The following is a 13526-nucleotide window of genomic DNA, read 5'->3' on the forward strand; positions in this document are numbered from 1 at the left end:
TAAAGGGATGGTCTACAACCATATCATACTTTAAACTTAAGGTGATGTGTTATGTAGCTTTGTAAACATAAACATCATATCTGAATTTAATACGCTCAAAGTTCAATGCAAAGGGAGACTGGCTTTTATAGAGTTAGCTTAGCAAAGCCTACAGCAAACGAAGTTTTGGGAGTACAAAAAAAAATATCTGGGGTAATGATGTTGTAAACCCTTCAGGTGACGTGCATACACCCCACACTGCAAAGGGGGTGGCCAAAGGCGCTGTAATATTAAAGCAGATAAAGCTAAAATGGCATCCAAATGCTGCTATTTCCACAGAGCTTGTTCTGATTCTGTAATTAGGCTTCCAAAGGACATGACGCAAAGAGAGAATAGCTTACAATTGAATTTTATTTATGTTACTCTGAATGATAATATATATATATATATATATATATATATATATATATATATATATATATATATATATATACATATACATACATATATATATATATATGTAGCCTCCTGCAGCATAATCCCTCAAGGAAAATTTTGTGTTCACAATCCAAAATAAATAAAAAAAATCCAACAACAGTGCTCAAAAGCTCAGCCACGTGAGTTAAGTGTTCAACATAACTCGCTTCTTTTTAATGTTTGAATAAGTGCTTCATCCGGGTATTTAAGGAGCACTTTATTCTTTTTAGAGTTTTCAGTGTGAATGCATTACTTGCACCACAAATACTACAAAATTGCATAGAATAATGCATAAGTGTGCGATTTGGGATGCACCTATTGCACTATTTAACAAGCATTTTATTTCAAATAGTTAAGGCATTAATATTGTTCCATATACAGCAGGGTTGTCTTTGTTATGTTGGATTGACAGGGAGCTGATCTTCAGCTCTTTTAGAAGTGGTTCCGCTTGACATCAGAACATGGATGCTGAGATTTATGTCCAGTGAGACATCCAGTGATCTAGTTCATCGTTACAAAAAAAAGTGTTGAGAGAGGTTAAGGTGTGAGCTTTGTTCTTCAAAGCCACCTCTACTATACCAGCCTCAGTAAATAATCTCTATGGATCTATCTTTGTGCACAGGAGCAGAAACTGTGCAGGATTCCAAGAACAGCTTGGGCTATCAGGGACTAAACGACTGGTCCTCGCAGGACATTGAGCCCTGGTTTGGTGGCGAGTCTCTGCGAGCAGATGGCTGGATTCCCTCACAGCCCCGCAGCCGTGACTGAAATGCTTTCTCATGCACAGAGCTGACCATTCATGCACACGTGTGCTCATCGCCCCCTCCCTCCCGTCTTGCTCTCTCTTTTATGGAAAACGCGCTCCGTAATGGGCACAACAGGACCCGTTCTCCATCCAGATTAAAATCACCCAGGCAGTCATTTCCCAGAAGCAGAAATGCATATCAGTTCCATTTAAACTCGCTCTCCTTCTCTGACAGTTTTGAGGAAATCTCGAGGCAAGCGTGTGAAGCACGACTAATGGAAAACTTCACAGGATTCACTCGTTCACTTAAGGCGAGACACTGGAGGCAAAAAAAACATTTCATGCGACTCAATTTTTGGATTTTCATATACTGCTTTTCCAGTCTAACTTAAAGAAATTATTCAGGATACACATTTCAGCATTTCTTTTGTCACACCAAATCAATTTTTCTGTGGATTTCATTGATGGTTGGTTAGGATTCAATAACATTTGACTGCAATAAAATAAAATAATTTAAACTGTGGGGTTGCAAAAAATGAAATGTGTTTTTGAAATGTGTGAATATTTGAACATGTTTGTTCAATGTGGACCAATTTGAACTGCCACATGAAAACAGGACTATAGAGCAGCTCCTCCCCTTAAAAAAACAGCAAATAGCATTTTGTTTTATCACAGCTCTGCCAGTGAGAGTGATTGAGCAGGACATGTTAGATACAAGAGAGCATTTGATTGGTCAAACAAATTGATGATTGATGAGAAACTAAAGTATGAGGAGTCCTTTAAAAAATTATAAATAAGTTTGAATGTTTATAAATTAAAGTGTAATTTTGTTACTGTTTTGAAGCACAATCGAAAATCCTTAAGAATAACATAATGATACTATATATATATATATATATATTTATAGTATATATATATATATATATATATATATATATATATATATATATATATATATATATATATATATATATATATATATATATATATATAGTTTGATATATGTACAGTAGGGGATTTACAAAATATGTTCATAGAACATCTGCTCAGGAAGTTTGGCCAGAGGAGAAATGCTCGTGCCCAACTGAGCCTGGTCACTCTCAAGGTTTTTTTTCTCTTCACTTTTTTGTGAATTGGTCGCATTTTGTTCCTTGCATTTGTTGCCACTAGCTTGCTTGGTTTTGGGACTTGTGGTGCTGTGCATTGATGGATTTGTTCTTCAGTGTTTGGACTTTCAGCAGCAAAAATTTTACCACTGAAATTAACTAAACTAAACTTCAACTCTGAAAACTGGACTGACACAGTTTCACTTTTCTAGTGCTTCTATGTTAAGCTGCTTTGACACAATCTACATTGTAAAAACGCTATAGAAATAAAGATGAATTGAATTGGAATGAAACATTATCTTTACTGCTAATGACTTTTGCCATTAATGAAAAATCTATGTTTTATACAATCTATTGGCTATTGTCAAAAATGTCACCTTTTTAAAAATGACTTCAGCCAGTGGTCACATTTTTGAGCTAGAAATTTAGCACATAATTATTAAAATAACAGCTCATTTGCATATTTAAACATGGAATTTTAGAAGACTTCATAAAGTGATCAATCAACTGTGGATTATTTACTTGTTCCATAATAGTTTGACTTTGTTTTTTCTGTTTTGCCCAAAATAAGTTAGAAAATATAAATATTTAAGGTCAGGAGCCTCTAGTCAAGGAGTGAGCATTGTTTTGTGGTACCATAACAAAGAGGCCATAAGTCACTTTCCAAAACCTTTGCATTCAATGTTCCGCACTGGAATTTCTCATTCCTACACAGACTGTGGATTCATTGGTATCCTTTAAACAACAACTAAAAACCCTTTAAGCCCAGTGAATAAAATAAAAACCACCTGTTAAAGGACATTCTCACTTGCTCACTCTCTTTCTTTCTCAAAAAACCCCAAAATAACACATTTACAAAATAGCACTAAAGTCTCGGAGCCCATCAAGTAACTTTATATAATTAGCACTTTTTGTGTGTATTCTCTTCTTGTTGAATTGCTGAATTCCTTCTCAATTGTAAGTCACTTTCGTCAAGTTGGTCAAAGTATTTGTATTTCCCACTATGGAGGTAGTATTTGTGAACTGTCACTTTAAAATAATGCTTCTAGTTGTCATGCACATGAGAGCATGCAAGTTTTTGAATGTAGGAGAGAAAGCCTGCAGAAAATCCATTTTCACAGCAGTTTTGTGGGCTTCTGTTTGTTGACACTGCTTTAAGTCTGTGTGTCCTGTGGTTTGTTGGGGTAAAGGCATCTATTTAGCCCTTGGCTGTGTGATATTTCTAATCCCCAGAGACTTGCTATGCAACATGCTACCTCAGCAAGGTGCAGAGCTCGAGGCTTTGCAGTAATTAACAGCAACATACAAGCGAACACGAGCAAACACACGCATGCAGACGCCATCGCCCATACAGATGCTGCCTTGCGCCTCTACAATACATTTCTTTGGCTCTGTTTCCATGGAAACCCAAGAACATTGGGCATCTCGGAGGAACATGAGCATCATGCGTGTTTGTATACATTAATGATGGTCAAGGACGAGAAGCGACTTCAGTAATTCTTTTCTTTCCTAATAGTGACAAGATGGGATGTATGCAATGTATATGGTCTGTATAGGAATTTATATGGGTAAGGAACCAATATTAGATTCGAATCTTAAAGTATTTAGAATAATACATTGTTTTTTGACTAAATAAAATGCGCAAAAATAAATTATTATTCATTAAAAATAATAATAAAAAAGAAACATAATTGAATATTTTATTGTTGTTATTATTATTATTATTATTATTATTATTAATAATAATAATAATAAATATAGCTGCAAGCAGCAATTAAGGGGCCAAGCACTATTGGCCATAAGGTGGCGCTGCTCCAGACGTTTTTGAGTACTTTCAGGGCATGGGGTTGAAGATGCATACCATGTTTTGTAATGATATGTGAATGTGTTGGTAAAATATAGCATTTTTGGCCAAAAATCGAAATGGGCGACGCCCAAAATGGCTGACCTGTAAAAATCAGACATCATTCGACTCGGCATGCTCTGCCGGATGTAATGAGACCAGTTTCATGAGTTTCGGACGAAAGGTTGAGACGTTATAAGCCAAAAAGCAAGTTTTTAGTATCTCCGGACCACTAGGGGGCAGTGCGCCGAAACTCCGCAATTAACCTTAGACCCTAGTTGTCATAACACACACCAAGTTTGGTGTGAATCGGTGAATGCGTTACAGAGATATCGCCTCAAGTCCATTTTCGCAAGTTCTACGTTAAATTAGTTTGCAAGTTAAACGAAAACGGTTGGTCTAATCAACTTGAATTCCATAACTTTTGGTTGGCATGGTCTGTAGATCATGTGATTAAATTTTGGTGAAAATCGGAGACACGGCGTAGGACGAGTTCGATCAAATAGGTTTTTCGAAAAATTTAAAATAGTGCGAAAAAATTCATGACGGAAAATGACGTCATAGGGTGGGTTTGAATCGGACTGAGCCAAGGAATCAGAGGAAAAAAGAATTTTGATTGTAGCCCATTCGGTTCAAAAGTTATGATGATAAACATACGTGAAAGTTTGGACAAGTGGTGGCGCTAGAGAGTTTGATTTTGAGACTTCATAATTGGCCTGATTAATGTTAATACTGGCCTCTATCATTGTGCCAAATTATACAACTTTCCCGCATACGCCTATATGGGCTGCCATTCAAATCCGGCGGAAGAAACGGAAGAAGAAGAATAATAATAATAATAATAATAATAATAATAATAATAAGAACACTAACGAAAGCAATAGGTGCCTACGCACCTACGGTGCTTGGCCCCTAATAAAATTTACTCATTCGTTCATTATTTTCTTTTCGGCTCAGTCCCTTTAAAGAGCCCTTTAATGACCTTCCATGCAGTGTGTAACAGTGAATTGTGTGTAACAGTGAAATATCCAGCTAAAGGTTAAATCTGAAAGTGCGCCATGTTTAAAACTTTTGATTCATCTATAAAAGTGTTGACTGAGAGTGGTACAAATGAATTGCGGCGGTATCAAATCTTTAGCTGTGTCAGCGTGACGTTGTTATATAACTCACACCCGCCTAATTTTTGTGTGCGCAGACCTGGTAAAATTGATCCCTCCGGCCCCACCCACAAACATTGTAGAAAGAAAAAGAAGAAGACAAACTATGTAGCAGATACCGGTTGAATCATGCCGTTAAGGCGCTCTGAAGTGTGAGGGAAAGTTAGTGTTGTTTTCCCTACCCAAAGATGAGGCTGTGAAGATTCAAGTTTATTTTTGCAAAAATACCTCAGCATTATAGCCCCAGCCTTACGCTGTTTCCGTCATTTTTCTGACAAGTGCTTCAGCAATCTACATGCTTACAACAGGCGATTCGTTGGCCGTTTGTTAAAGGAATGATCAGAAAAGGCTATTGATGTATGGGACATTGTCAGAGCTTGACAGGAACTTTACAGTACACAGTTCATGGATCAGTTTCTTCCTCCATTTCACAATGTGAGATTAAAAAAGCTGCCTCCTTATTTTCTCTAGCTTGCAAATGATGTATTTAATTGTGTTTTGTTACTTGCAACTGTGCCTAAAACCATGTTGAAAACGTGACGTGTGGGCCGCTTTGTTTACGGATTTAAATGCGTTTGTGAGCTTGCGATCCACTGCCGTTTGTCGTTGCTATGGCCACCGTTCGCTGTTCCTACACAAGTAACATAAACTGCATTGCTTTAGCATTGGGCTCACACATACACTCTACACTCTGACTACTTCAACAATGTTGATAAGTCGTGGTGGACATTTCTCTCTGTCTCCTGCTGAACTCAGTCGACCAATCACAACAGAATGGGTCATAGGCGCAACAACAAATTGCTGAACGAATCATATGGGAGTTGTTGGGATAATTACGAAAATAAATGCATATTATAAGACATTGAAAGTGTTTTTTGATTTTGCATGCTTATCAGCCTGATTTTGAAGACCCCCAAAACCAAAATAAGACTTTTTCATGCATAATAGGGGCTCTTTAAGTATTATAATTGTTTAGAATATATCACATTTATTTAATTGTGCAAAAACATTACAAATGCAGTGTTTTTTTTAATCAAGCGTATGCACATGTAAATGAGGGAGGAAAATGGATTATAAAGACATAGAAAAGGTTTTCTTACCCATAAACTCAATGCCCAGCTCATCTGCCGCTTCAGGGAGAGAAAAAAAAAAAGAGAAAAGTGGTTAAACAGATGGAGAGAAAAGCAGAAACGGCGAGATAGATGTTATCATAGAGATTTCCACAAACAAAGTCGTATTAAATCACCCAGATAATAACCGTGAATAAAAAGCAAGCGAGTTTAGTGTCAACTAAAACTGCTCATTGTTCAGAAAGAGAAAAGACTCTGGAGCAGCATCTTTCCACCAACAAAAATAGCTTCCCCTTGATTACCCAAGATACGAGCAGCCACAATATTGAAGAGGGTGAAGCAGTTTATAATATAAAGCACATAACGGCCTGTTAGTTGCCTGTAGAAAAGATATTCTCCCCTAGAGAAGCTGTTTTTTTTTTGTCAGGAATGGGTTTAGAAATGCCTCCATGTCAGCTGTAATGCCCAGGAGATGCTCATAATTGTCTTTTCTAGTTCCAAAATTTTATTAATTCATCCAAAGGCGTCAAACTAATATGGCTTTCTTTTTAAAATAGCTTTCTCCAGCACAAGCAAATCGCCTTTCTAAATGCAGCCAGTCTCAGCCACTCTCTCTGCTATCCCGCTGAAGCCTCAGAACTGCTGGTCCTGATAAAGAGAAGAACACTCATGCTCTTTCACTTGAATAGTCCCCCTTTTCACGCCACTGTAATATAATCTCATTTAAATTAAAATGAAACTCTCACACTTAATTGCTTTTCTGACAGAGGTGGTCTAACGTTTTTTAAATAGACTGCCGTTTCCCCAAAAAAGATTATTTTAGTGGACATACTTAGAGGGGGGAAAAAACAGAAATCAGGCACTGTGACAGAAAACCCTTTGTCATATGATAAATCGCCATGTAGCAGCAGCAATGTCTCAACGCCACATGTTTTTGCATATATTCATGCGGCAATTTAAGCATGATCTGTGGGAAAATAATGAGCCCAAATGTCTTTTTCTCCTCCCCAAGAGGTCGTGCCACAGTTTTTAATGAGAATGCAAAGAATGGTGATCTTTGCCTAAACAATTTCTGTTTGTAATTTGAATTGGTAACGCTCTACTTGAAGGGGGTGTTCATAATACTTAAAACCTTCACAATCATGGCATGGCATAAGATTTTATGTATGCTTCCATTAAGTCTCATTCATCCAATTGTCATTTTAAATGCAAAGGTGACATGCATTCACTTGCCACTTTATTAAGTATAATATAATAATACCTGTCTAACTTCTCGTTAACGCAAATTTCTAATCGGCCAATCACATGGCAGCGGCATGGTTGGTGGTGTCAGGCGGGCTAGTCTGAGTATTTCAGAAACTGCTGATTTACTGGGATTTTAACACACGACAATCTCTAGAGTTTACAGAGAATGGTCCAGCAAAAGAAAATATTCTTGATGCCAGAGGTCAGAGGAGAACAGACTGAGTTCAAGATGATAAAAAGGCAACAGTAAATCAAATAACCCCTTTTACAACCAAAGTATGCAGAAGAGCATTTCTGAATGCACAATACATCAAACCTTGAGGCAGATGACATACACCAGCAGAAGACCACACCTCTGCCACACTCCTGTCAGTATTGGTGTGGGGGATAATTGGGATGTGGTGGAACGGGAGATTTCGCATTATGCATGTTCAACCGACAAATTTGCAGCAACTGCATGATGCTATCATGTCAATATGAACCAAAAGCACTGAGGAATATTTCTAGTACCTTGTTAAGTCTATGCCATAAACCATTAAGGCAGTTTTAGAATATTTCTTGACCTCATTTCTTGAGCTACATTGGTAGAAATTTAATTAGTAATTTCATTAAATTAAAGACACTGTTAAAACATTAGCAGACTGAGTATCCCCTATATACACTGGATATCACATATGGACCTTGAGCTAGAGCGTCGCCCCATTTGTACAGAGCTCCCAGGGCAACTGTCATTCAACCACACTAGTCAAGACAGTCTGCTGAAGTTGCTTGACTTCTGCGCTGTTTAAGGGTGTAGTAATGAGCAAAGAAAGAAAACAAAGCACAAAGGCAGAATATTTCATAGGTGAGATTCCGTTTTTTTTGTGTTTTTTTTTTTTTTAACACATATTTGTATGTTATAACCTTTTGTGCTAAACGAGTCACTGCAACTTGTTCTCACATTCGTTTCAAAGGAGCGCTACCCTGTACTAAAATGGTTGCTCTATTGATGCTTTCCTTCTAATTGACAAAAACACTGTAGGCGATCTAGTATCTAGTGTAAATATCTATGACTGAGAATTAACACATTTAATGAGAAATTCTACTGAAAAATCAGTAAAATATTCTTGACAATTATAATGGCCTCTTGACAATCACGCTTATGACGGATTTATGACAATTTTTTTTGTCTAGGTAATTTCAAGTTGTCATAATAAAGACATCACAAACAATTACATTTTGCATTTAAAATGACATAACTAAGCTAATGACACATTTAAATTGCTATAATTTTAAAGGTGTAATGAACACCCCCTTCAAGTAAAGTGTTACATTAATATTCATGGTGAATAAGGACAGATCCCTTGCTTACTGGCAATGGCACCATAGCGCGGGCACAATGAAGAATGTGGAATCGCTTAAAGGTTGTTTTAAATGCTAATGTAAGCAGAATTGTTGGTAATACTCCTACCTAAGATTTTTTTGCACAGTATCTCTCCTCTGGGCCTATTGAATTCGCAGTGTGTTGTGGGATTGGGTGAGATTTTTTAAAACACAACACAGCTCTGTGAAACAAAAGGCCCAGGCGATGATCCAGCGGTTCTGTCGCTCCCCTACTGCCAGCACTGCTTGGCCCATTCACTCTGCGGCTGCTTCTGATTGCCCACAATAACAGCCACATTCATCCAGTCATAATCGCTGTGCTGTCATGAGCCACACACACAAAGTCATTAAGCACGGATATGCATGCATTCCTCGAGTCCTGGCAGCAAGGTCCTGATGTACGGCTCCCATAAACCACAGACTCCCATCCGCTGTCCTGTCACCCCTGGGAGACATTTACGCCCATCGAAGAGGAATTGTACCTAGCGCACTGAATCAACGTCGGTCGCTCAGAAACTGAGGGGAAGAACTACAAAAATGAATCAAATCCTAATCCTTCAGTTAGTTGGAGCAATAGGCGAAAGCTTCTTTGTGCGGCTTACTTACATAGTCTAATGCTCGAGAGATAAATACCTAAATGAGAGGCCGCTGTCCCCTGAGCAAGCCAGTCGTGAAATCCGTCTCCCTTGAGTCACCGGCTGAACCCCCGGTTTATCCACCGCTCTGAAAACAGCTCCACTAACCAAACTAAAGGCATCGTTCACAAAAAAAATGGATATTCAGTCATCATTTACTCACCAAAAAGAGCTTCAGAGGACTTAGCTCATCAATCATTTGTGCAACTGTAAGGAAAGGGGCTAAAGCTTTAAAAAAACTTCGTTAATTTTTTATTTTTTCTCCCGACTTCATTAGTTTTTCCATTAGTTACACTTCTTTTATAATATTCAGTTTAACAAAACTTATATTTGATGTGCTGATTTTCAGTGTATATACGGCCATATTTTTTGTCAAATAACTGGCCAACTTTATGAAGTTATTATCAGGCCATCTCTGGACATTTACAGTAAGTCATGTGTTCATGTCCACTTCATATAGTGAAAAGGCAGACATTGTATTTGTGTAGCAAACTGAACTGCACCATTAATTCACACAGAATATGCAGACTTCATGTTTAAATATTCTTTTTGCGGTATAATATTCACCTCCAATAATTTACACTCACCATCTACTTTGTAGTTTACTTAAAAGGTGCACTTGTCCAACTGCTTGTTAATGCAAATTTCTAATCAGCCAATCACATGGCCGCAGGCAAATGGACTACAGCAACAAAAGACAAAACCAGGTGCCACTCCTTTCAGCTAAGAACTGGAAACCAAGGCTACAGTTCGAACAGGCCCACCAAAATTGTACAGTAGAAGATTGAAAAAACGTTGCCTGGTCTGATGAGTCCTGATTTCGGATGGTAGGGTCAGAATTTAGCATCAACAACATGAAAGCATGGATCCATCCTGCCTTGTATCAATGGTTCAGGCTGGTGGGGGTGGTGTAATGGTGTGGGGGATATTTTCTTAGGGTGCTTTCACACCTACACTTTTGTTTTTGAACCTGTCTCGTTTGCCCAGTTAGTACGGTTTGTTTGGCATATGTGAAACCACCAATCGCTCCGAGATCGCTTGAATGAGGTGGTCTTAGCTCGGTTGAAACGAACTCTGGAGCGGATCGATTGCAGTGTGAAAGCGATACTTAATCTCACGTCTCCCTCCCGGTCCTCAAATAGTCTTCGTCACGCACCCTTCTCACCCCTCTCCACTGCATCTCTCCTCAGACACATTGCGTGCACTTTGTCAAACACCACCAAACCACCAACTCTCCTGACAGCTGAGCGGGACTTAGCAAAATAAACCCTGACTCTCTGACCAATGTGAGGAGAGTTTACTCACACAAGACTTGTTTTAGCTCTTTTGGTCCAATTAGAAACTTTGCAGTGTGAAAGTGAACCGCTCCAAGAGCAAAGAGCAACACTTATGTAACATTTGTAATCTCTGTTTCGGAACAACTGAATCGATTCACAGGTGTGAAAGCACCCTTAGTACATGTTGGCCCTGTTAGTACCAATCGAGTATAATTTCAGTGCCTCAGTCTACCTGTATGTTGTTGCTGACCATGTCCATCCCTTTATGACCACAGTGTACCCATCTACTTCCAGCAGGATAACACACCATGTCATAAAGCACGAATCATCTCAGACTGGTTTCTTGAACATGACAAGTTCACTGTACTCAAATGGCCTCCAAAGTCACCAGATATCTATTCAATAAAGCACCTTTGGGATGTAGTGGAACGAGAGATTCACATCATGGATGTGCGGCCGACAAATCTGCAGCAACTGTGTGATGCTATCATGTCAGTCTGGACCAAAATCTCTGAGGAAAATTTCCAGTACCTTGTTGAATCTATGCCATGAAGGATTAAGGCAGTTATGAAGTCAAAAGGGGGTCCAACTCTGTACTAGTGAGGTGTACCTGTTAAAATGGCCAGTTAGTGTATATTGTAATTAGGATGGATATATTAATCTATTTATCTAAAGTTTACCAATTTCCATGACATACCCACTTTTCAGCTCACATCATAAAAATCAAAAGGCCCCACTAAAAGTATCAAAAAGTGGTCCATTAAATCAATTCAAGCTATTTGCAAAAGAAAACCCAGCTTTTTAAAATATTCCCACCCAGTGAGCTTTATACTGCTGCAAAATCAATTCACAACTTGAGAACCGAGTAAGTAAAATTGACAAACAAATCAATTAGATACATTTAGTGAAACTAAACAAACATACTGCTTAAGATTCAATTCAAAGGATCCAATTGATTTGTTCATAAGCTAGACAACGCTACTTCGTTCATGAACCCTAGCCCTATTTTTCCAAAAGCAACTTTTAAGTCTTTTAAAAGTTCTTTAAAAATAGTGCACAATCCATGTCTGCATTTATGCATAATTTTTTAAACTTAAAAACACCCGTCTCTAAAAGAGCAGAAACAAATGGTCTCCTGCCATGTTTTGTGGATGAACAAAAGTCATTCAGCGTTAGAACGACTTGATGATTAGAAAACGGCTTTAATTTTGGTTGTAGTGCTCCTCTAATACCCCTCTCACACAGTGCAAGCATAATAATTTGGAGAAAGTCAACAGCATTCCTAATATTGAGCAGCGGGGTATCTGCAGACTCAGACCTGCAGTGTTTTCCTCTGCCAGGAGCTGGAGGGAGGTGGAGGCCAAACAGAAGTGAGGCTCTTTGGAGCATCTCTTCTGTGGCAGTCGATATGGAGACAAAAACGACGGTCAACGCATGATTTGTGCTAGTGTGTTGAGCAGAGATAGATTGTGAAAAAGCTCAGGGGACAAAAGACTAGGTGGCAGATAAAGCCAAGCCGCACCCGGAGGGGTGATTTGTGGCTCATTTGGTGGGTTAAGTGAATAAAGATGCACTGGGCCACACACACATCAGGCTCAAACCAGCAACGCTGGAAAACAAACATTAGCCTCTACAGGGTGGCATAAAGATACACCCAAAGCATAATGGGCTATGAAAAAAATAGTAATTTGACGTAAGATATTGAGCACTAAGATGCTTCAAAGCCTGTTGTGTTTGTTGTGTGGCAGAAATGGATTGTAATTCAAGCACATAATCTGGATAAACTGCTTCATCTCTCATCAATGCTGGATAGGTGGATTAAAGCCTGCCAAAAACAAGAACCACAGATCCTGAAAGCTTCACCCACATTTCGCCGATTTGGCCTAAAATTGCTTTAATGCTAAGCAGTGTCAACAGGAGGGTGGAGGAGGCAATACCAGCAGGACTGCGTAGGTGTATCCACGAAGATGATGGCACTGCAAGAGATGAGGGCTCCATCTCAGGGCATGATGGATGGCGGGGATATGAATGCTCTCATTGAGAAAAATCAGATATGAAAGAGAAGTATCAGGGACACAAAGTGGGCTCCGGCAGAAAGGCTACAGAAAGATCCCATTACCAGCCACTCAGTAGGGTCAGCAACTCAAAGTGCACTAAATGGGAGTTTAGGTTGCCGTCTCACTCGCTCCCCAAAAGCCAGACAATTCATGGAACGCAAGCCATTCTGAGAAACGGCCTCGTTGCAGATTCATCGGTGTGCCCGGACAGCTCTTTTCTCTGCTTTCTCCTTTCCAAGGCTTCTACTTCCTTTCACGTCGATATAATAGCTCTCGGAAAGTTGAGTCACAGGAAGAAGGGTTTATGAGTCGAGGCTTTTGTGAGGTTTCACAAATCTCTCCGATACCAACCTATGAGAAAGCAAACATGTCTTTTTGACAGCTTTCTCTGTGAACTTCCCGTTGGCTACTTGTACTCAACTGTCCTTTTTTAAGCTGCGAGATGCTCTCCTATAGTAGCTCATCTAGAACACAAATGGCTAATGACTTTAGCATCGACCTAAAATTAGCAAAGCAATTACTTTCATTCAGGACTTCCCTAATGGCAGGGGAAATGTACTCCTCATGAAAAAT

The 13526-nt window shown here is 38.9% G+C and overlaps 2 protein-coding genes across 18 annotated transcripts in view; one reads left to right on the forward strand and one right to left on the reverse strand.

Annotated features, from left to right (window-relative positions):
* The window catches only part of LOC147834501 (uncharacterized), a 382782-nt gene that overhangs the window by 58831 nt on the left and 310425 nt on the right, over positions 1-13526 (forward strand). For 2 of the 16 annotated variants that reach the window (XR_015504239.2, XR_015504246.2), the window contains one exon: positions 1079-1714. The exons of the other annotated variants lie outside the window; for them this stretch is intronic. The gene's annotated coding sequence lies outside the window, so the exon portion shown is untranslated. Of the gene's footprint in view, positions 1-1078; positions 1715-13526 lie in introns of those variants that run through there. 16 annotated transcript variants of the gene reach the window in all.
* The window catches only part of nrg3b (neuregulin 3b), a 275221-nt gene that overhangs the window by 20657 nt on the left and 241038 nt on the right, over positions 1-13526 (reverse strand). For both annotated transcript variants that reach the window (XM_087276507.1, XM_087276508.1), the window contains exon 4: positions 6408-6437. In XM_087276507.1, coding sequence (XP_087132633.1) covers positions 6408-6437 — 30 coding nt within the window. The remainder of the gene's footprint in view (positions 1-6407; positions 6438-13526) is intronic.

Source organism: Danio rerio, chromosome 12 (assembly GCF_052040795.2).
Source record: "Danio rerio strain M-AB ecotype USA chromosome 12, GRCz13ab, whole genome shotgun sequence".
NCBI lineage: Eukaryota > Metazoa > Chordata > Actinopteri > Cypriniformes > Danionidae > Danio > Danio rerio.